Source organism: Penicillium psychrofluorescens (assembly GCF_964197705.1).
Source record: "Penicillium psychrofluorescens genome assembly, chromosome: 3".
Lineage (NCBI taxonomy): Eukaryota > Fungi > Ascomycota > Eurotiomycetes > Eurotiales > Aspergillaceae > Penicillium > Penicillium psychrofluorescens.
The window spans coordinates 11,364-19,267 of record NC_133441.1 but is presented as its reverse complement, the minus strand read 5'-3'; the positions used below and the strand labels follow the sequence as shown (position 1 = coordinate 19,267).

The 7,904-nt window shown below is 44.3% G+C and overlaps 1 protein-coding gene across 1 annotated transcript; it reads left to right on the top strand.

The window, feature by feature from the left end:
• Positions 1-273: 273 nt before the first annotated feature.
• Positions 274-849, top strand: PFLUO_LOCUS4152 (uncharacterized protein; the record flags this gene model as incomplete). Its single annotated transcript, XM_073781473.1, has 1 exon — positions 274-849. The coding sequence occupies one exon, from the start codon at positions 274-276 to the stop codon at positions 847-849; it is 576 nt and encodes a 191-aa protein (XP_073638224.1).
• Positions 850-7,904: the final 7,055 nt, after the last annotated feature.

Sequence of the window (7,904 nt, the reverse complement as noted above, 5' to 3'; positions counted from 1 at the left end):
GGGAAAATTTTCTCAGAGTTGGAAGATGTAGCCGCCAGTTACTAGGGACGGCCTCACTTGCTTGCATGTCGGGTAGTACGGCGGGAGCCACAACGCAACCTGCTTCCTATTCTATTGCAATATGTAAAGTCGTCTGATGTACAGTCGCCGTCGAATGAAATCAGAGCATTATTGCAAGGTCCCGACTTGACACTAATGGATCAAAGCGAGCACTCTTTAGTACGAACATCTAGTGGTGGCATCTCTCTGGCTCAAATTTGGGCAGCCCTAGCCATGTTTAAAGGAAGCCAAGACCGACGCGTGCGAGACATACTAAGTATCCAAGAACAAAACGAAGGTGGGCGTGACAATGACGCCGACACAAGGCAGCCAAAGCGTGTCAGGCGATATACATTCCAGCCAGACTTCGTCAACTCCAGCGGCATCCAAGTAGGTTCCAGCAGCCCACCGCACGACGATTCGTATGATGGCTCGCAAGGGTCCTCTGTGGGTTATGTCGACTTTGATACACACTATTTGGGTATAACTCCAGAAGACGACACTCTGCGACTCGCGTCATGTGTTATTCGACATGTCTTATATTTCGGCGCGCCCCAAAACTCAGTATCGAATCCGGCTGTTGTCGAGTTTCGAGATGCGAAAACGCGACTTGCCGCTACTACATTGGTCGGAGAACGGCGGATAGTTGCCATTGACGATGGTGGCCTTTGCTTGCGACGACAAAAACCAAGTGGCGGGCGTGGATTAAGCCAGATCGCCCAGGTCTTCTCCATTCCTTTGAGAGCCTTGCCTACAGTGGAAAATTCTATCGATATTTTACTCGTTTTACAATGGCTCATTCTGCTCTGACATCCAATAACTACGTTGTGGTCCATAATACGGTTGAGCAGGTTTCCAGACTAACCTGATAAGGATCAGGGTGGTTTCGGGTACGATCCGAGAAACAATACGTGAGTGTGTATAAGGGGAATCTGTTTTCGAAACCGACTATAACTGCATGGAAGCCGAGGAGAGTGTTTGAAAGAATTTTGCGTCAACAGCTGCGCCTGGTTTAGGATCCGCATTGATCCAAGCAAGAGCTGTGGGGATGCAAGATAGGAGGCATATAGTCGGGACAATAAAGGCAAAAACAAAAGGAGTGTGTCTTTGTGTCTGTCCCCGTGTAGTGGTTGGTATCATACCACTCACTCCTTCATATTGGGAAGCGTTTTGTTTGCTCCTCAATGTAAAGTCAGTTTAAGTAACGTTTATCACATTTAGTACTCACCTCACTGTCTCGTACTGTGTGAGAATTATAGGCTCATACTCCTCGCCTAATACAAGACATGCATCATCGAGATTCTCATCCAGCGATTTCAATTTCGAAGCTAGACACAATCGGCTAGTCTTAATAAGACGGTTTTCGCTGGTCGCATGCCTAACCTTTGTCGCGAGCTCTTTCGAATGTTTCACAGCAAGGAATAGACCGTCCGTACCACGAGGGGTAAGCAAAAGCCCATCTCCCAATGGTTCAACTGGGTCCCGAAGCTCATCTTGGGCTGCTTTGATAGCATTCGAGATAATCTTCTTCTTCTTTAGCTTTTTGTGCGCGACGGATTAGTACCAGCATCATAATATGTCTCGGTTGTGCTCCGGGACGAGTGTTGTTCTTTCAATTTGATTCCTCGAGACTATACCATGTCCTTCCTGGGGCCTAATCTCTTTTAGCTAGAGTATGTCAACTTCCACCATCTATTATAGATTTCTTTGCAAATGGAGGACCAGGAGTTATTGATAAATTAGGAGCACAACGTATTGACCGTGTTATACCTTACTGTTTAGTTCTGTCAATTTGTAGAATATTCTCAAAGGACAACTTTGCATCGAGTTGTTTGCATTCTCCATGGCCCATTAACGTATTTCCCGGGTGAGTGGGCCACCCAAGCGAGTGGGCCAGTCCAAAACACCATAGTAAATGGGATATTTTATAACTCGATATTTCAACAACTACAACTTAATTTTATTTGATTATTAGTATAGTAGTATTAATAGGCATGATAAACAGTATAAACAGTCCTCAATTAGAATTAAAAAAATATTTCTGGGCATTACCAAAAAATACAACAACAGAGACGCCAAATATATATATCTGAACCACAAAACGTGATAAACCTTTTAAATCTCACAAATAGGCTACTTATGATCCAAAAAGTACTAACATATCATAAAACTTCATATTAAGCTATGGTTGTTGGGGTATTGAGTTATAAAATATCCCATTTACTATGGTGTTTTGGACTGGCCCACTCGCTTGGGTGGCCCACTCACCCGGGAAATACGTTAACGTAATCCACATGCGAGCCGTCCACACAACCGAGCCGTCCATTTTCGCGTCAATTTTCCTCAATTATTTTCAACGCGTCAATATTCTACCACCACTATACAAAATACCTCTTTCTTAAGAAAATCGAATGCAAATGGCTATTATAGCTTATAAAACCAAAAAATTTCGATCGATTTCAAGGACTGCTATAGTGTTCGCGGTGCCTGAATCCACTCTTGTTGATCGACTCAAAGGAATCAATGCACGGTCGGAAACACGCGCCAACAGCCATAGATTAACAGCTCTTGAAGAGGAAGTCCTTACCAAGTAAGTGCTAGATGCGGATAAACGAGGCTTTTCAATTCGTCCTGAATTTCTACGTGGAATGGCGCAGATATTACTTCGCGAACGAACAGGGGATTCTACTACAACCATTGGGATCAACTGGGCATATAACTTTGTCAAACGCCACCCAACGCTACGTACACGATATAATCGACGCATATCACATCAGCGTGCAAAGCAGGAAGACCCAAAGGTTATAAAGCCTTGGTTTGAGTCTATACGCGAAGCTATTATTGAACATGGCATCCACGAAGACGATATTTGGAATTTTGATGAAACTGGCTTCGCAATGGGACTTTGTTCAACCTCTAAGGTTATTACTATAGTTGATCGTAGTGAAAGACCCCGTAGGGTTATTCAGGGGAATCGCGAATGGGTCACAATTATTGAGTGTGTAAGCTCAAAGGGGATATCCATACCCCCATGGATCATCTTGAAAGCAGGATCTCAACACGCTACTTGGTATCAAGAACCTGCTCTCTTCAATAAGGGCTATGCTATCGCAAGAAGTCAGAATGGCTGGACAACAGATGAAATTGGCCTCCGCTGGCTAAAAGAGATGTTTGAACCACATTCTAAAACCCATTCAACCGGTGCAAAGCGGTTGCTTATTCTTGACGGTCATGGCAGTCATTTAACTGCAGAATTTGATGCATTCTGTAAAGAGCATGCTATTATCTGCCTTTGTATGCCTCCTCACACCTCTTACCTTTTACAGCTACTTGATGTTGGTGTTTTTGGCCCACTGAAGCGTGCATACGGAAAACTAGTTGAAGAGATAATAGTTGCTGGCAACAATCATATCGACAAGGAGGATTTCTTGTCTCTCTATCCACCTGCTCGCGAAAAGGTGTTTACTAGGGAGAATATACGCAATGGCTTTGTAGGTGCAGGACTTAACCCGCTTAATTAAGAACGGGTGCTTGAAAAAATTACTTTCCAACTTCGGACATCAACACCACCTCTTGTTGACGTTGAAGGCTCAATCTCGTCTGCTTTTCAAACACCTCAGAATCCTCGCCAACTCGATAGGAAGGTCCGGAGTCTACAGAGAAGCCTTCGAAAACGAATGCTTTCTAGTAGTCCAGTGTCTCATATTCAACATCTTGAGAAAGCCGCGTAGATGGCGATGAATATGAACCTTCTTCTCTAACAAGAAATCAAGGTTCTGCGGGGTGAGAATAAGCGGAAAATGCAAAAGAGGGCAAGGAGGCGTGCTACTCTTGGTGATGATTTTATTTGTATAGGAAGGCCAGGATCGAGTTCAATAGCTTGATACGCAGCTTCATAGGCCGGTTGATGAGCATACACCTAGGCTAAACCAGCGAGCTCCACGACGCTATAGTGGCTGTGCGACTATTGGACATACTATAAGAAGTTGTCCTAATAAATAACTATTCAGTTCATATTTTAGATATTCCAATTTAATTGTCTTTTGTGGTTGAAATGGTTCAAAATTGTATACCTATGGAGAAAATGGACGGCTCGGCTGTGTGGACGGCTCGCATGTGGATTACGTTACTGTTACGAGATATTAGTCATGTAATAATTGGAGTATATTACCGTACTGAGAGTGACAACGTACTGTTATTCCGGCACTAATCTAGAATATCTTGGCATTAGGGTTCGAAAAACAATCGAAGAGTTTAAATGGTGACACCGCTTTCCGGAAACACTGTACTTTCACAACATCTTACTGTAATGCCACCTCTCTACAGTATCATATCCCGAATCAAATGTAGCTTTGAGAGGGGGAGTCTTGGTGCCATATTGTACAAGTCTCCTTCGAGGTTCGCCAGTTATTGTGATGGCAGGATGTCTAGAACCTGCTAATTCAAACGCTAGGCAGCAGGATCGACACAAACGATGTGCCTGTCAAATACAGTAATTTTCGCCATCCTTCTGTCATGTAAAATACGATATCTATTCTTAGAAAAGAAAGATTGACAGCTAAGCCAAATATAGAGTAGTGTGTTTCAAGATAGGGTTCGAGAAACAATACGTGTGTGCACGAAGGGGAATCTGTTTTCGACTCCGACATACTCCGAGTGGAACCTCCGAGCTCTACGCAAACCCTACTACCAAGCCAAGGAAAGCCTATGACCGCGCGGACTGGACCAGGATCGGCGAGGAAGTAGCGCAGAAGATGGAACCATGGAAGCAAATCAAAACTAGGCCGGCACTGGACGAGGTAGTCCAAAGACTGACAGAAGCTACAGCGGCAGCTGTAAACCGTTTCACGCCCGACGTACGACCGTCCCCGTACGCTAAGCGCTGGTTCACGCCGGACCTTAAAGTGCAGCAAACTACGGTCAATCAGCTACGGCGGAAGTGGCAAGAAAGTTGTAGGGAGCCCGGGCGAGATCATCCCTGCTCCATGACACTCTTCCGAGAAATGCAGCAGAAACGACGGGAGTGGACCCGCACCATTGAAAGGACTAATCGATTAATTCAATTAATAATTAGGATAAATAAGTACTTACCTCATTATCCCAGCCCGTAGGCGACGTCGCAATAACATAGTCATCTGGCAAATCTGTCTGATCTCGATACCAATTCTCAAGGTGAACTGTACCAGTTATCGATATCATCGGAGGCATTATCCAACCATCTGCTGCGATGCATTCAATTCCCGTCACTAATTCCCCTTGACTACCAGTTGAAATATGCTTTGTTCTATCTGAAAACTCGGTCGCAATTTTCTGGGATTTTCCTTGGCCGAGTATATAAATATATAATGAATTTTTCAATATTTTTATTTCTTATAGGAATATTAGGTTTTGTTTTAAATAGAAAAAATATTATACTAATGCTAATCTCTATAGAAATTATGGAAGCCTGTTTCGTCGACGTTATAGATATTTCTTGGTCCGATTTTGATGGTTTGCATCTCACCACCTAGTTTATGAAACCATTCAATTATTATAGGTAGTCTCTCAGCATCTAACCTCTTCGCTTCCATAGGGTTTTGGGTCTGAAATTTGAAGGTAGGTTTTGGAGAGGCGTTTTATCAAACGATGTACCCAATTTTTGCCAACGCGTCGGGACGAGTTAGCACCACTTCGTGACAAAATGTCATTTGCAGCGCCCTCAATCTCATAGGAAAGAGGTGAGAGATTAGCACGATCAAGGACACGCATCCAGGCAATTAATGCCTGCTCTTGGCCTTCATCAAGTGCCCGATTTGGTCCTGTACGAGCTGAACGAGACTGTCGACCATGAACGCGTCCCTTCAACTGCGTGTAGGGATGTCAAAATCCCGGGCCAGCTCCGCGATTTTTGGCTTGTCACGATCATGGTACGCGCTTAAAGCGTCTGCAACCGTTTCTCAACTTCAGGATGAAATTTGGTCATCGTGGTGGGGGGCAATGTAAGGTAGGAATTTGGGGGTGGGGGGTGGGTGGCAAGAAATGTTCATTAGACTGGGTGTGCATTAGACTGGGGAGGGCCCTCACCGCTCTCGCTGGTGAGGGCCTGACTACTGGGGGCGGGTAATTTGTTTGTAATGAAAGATTTCTTTTGTGGATTTGGTGATATAGTCAGTTTACACTGTTTCTCATAGCTTATAATAGTGTCATACTAATAGTAAAATAAGATAAATCAAGCTGTTGTTGTATCGAGTTGTAAAACTATGCATTTACTACGGTGTTTTAGGGTGGGCGGGTCGCTTGTGTGGGCGGGTCGCTAGTGAGATACGTTAGTTAACGTAATTCCCAGGCGAGTAGGCCACCCAAGCGAGTGGGCCAGCCCAAAACACCATAGTAAATGGGATATTTTACGACTCAGTATCTCAACAACCATAGCTTAAAATGAAGGGTTATCATATGATAGTACTTTTTAGATCATACGTAGCCTATTTATGAGATTTAAAAAGTTTATCATATTCTGCGGTTCAAATATATATATTTGTTGTCTTTGTTGCTATATTTTTTTAGTAATGCAAGGAAATTTTTTCTAAATTTTGATCAAGAGCTATTTATACCGTTTGTCATGTCTATTAAAACTTTCATGCCAATAATCAAATAAAATTAACTTGTGGCTGTTGAAATATCGAGTTATAAATATGATGCATTTACTATGGTGTTTTCGGCTGGCCCACTCGCTTGGGTGGCCCACTCGCTTGGGAATTACGTTATGGTGTTCTGGGCTGACTCACTTGCTTATAGGGGCCATCACTTATCCCTTGATCGACCTCAATGAGTACTACTGTACTCCTGCCAGCACTGCACTCACTCGCTGGAACTAGGGGCCGTAACTTATCCCTTGATTGACCTCAATGAGTACTACTGTACTCCTGCCAGCACTCACTCGCTGGAACTAGGGGCCGTAACTTATCCCTTGATCGACCTCAATGAGTACTACTGTACTCCTGCCAGCACTCACTCGCTGGAACTAGGGGCCGTAACTTATCCCTTGATTGACCTCAATGAGTACTACTGTACTCCTGCCAGCACTCACTCGCTGGAACTAGGGGCCGTAACTTATCCCTTGATTGACCTCAATGAGTACTACTGTACTCCTGCCAGCACTCACTCGCTGGAACTAGGGGCCGTAACTTATCCCTTGATCGACCTCAATGAGTACTACTGTACTCCTGCCAGCACTGCACTCACTCGCTGGAACTAGGGGCCGTAACTTATCCCTTGATTGACCTCAATGAGTACTACTGTACTCCTGCCAGCACTGCACTCACTCGCTGGAACTAGGGGCCCGTCAATTATCCCTTGACGACCTTAATGAGCAGCCGACTCTGCACTTCCTTGAAAATCATACCCAACACGGAGATAATTTCAGCGCGACAGAATTTAAACAGGCCTGAGGAATGTGGAAGCCGAGCTCAAGTCCCCTGCTCAGCTGATGCTATCCCCCTGCTCCAAGGCACAAAGTGTCTACTGAGCTTGGACCAAGTCGTCCAGTGTAGTGAGGAAGGTAAAATTGTAGAAGTGGTATGCAGTTTCATAAAACGTCATACTGTAAGCGGAATACACCTGTCTGTTGACTCATTGTAGCATTGGCGAGTGATGAACAGACAGTGTAGAGAATATTAAGAAGGATCGTCAGGCTCTGTAGGAGAGATAGTATGCTGCATTCCACACATTCCGCGGCGAGATCATATTCAGCATTCCCCTGTAGATGAATATCTAGAAGAGGTACAGTTAATGCTGGGCCGGAAAAGGTATATAAGGACTGCCATTCACGGCCAGCACAAAGAACTACCACAATCGTGTTTTCGAAAATACAAGTATTTACAGTCAAG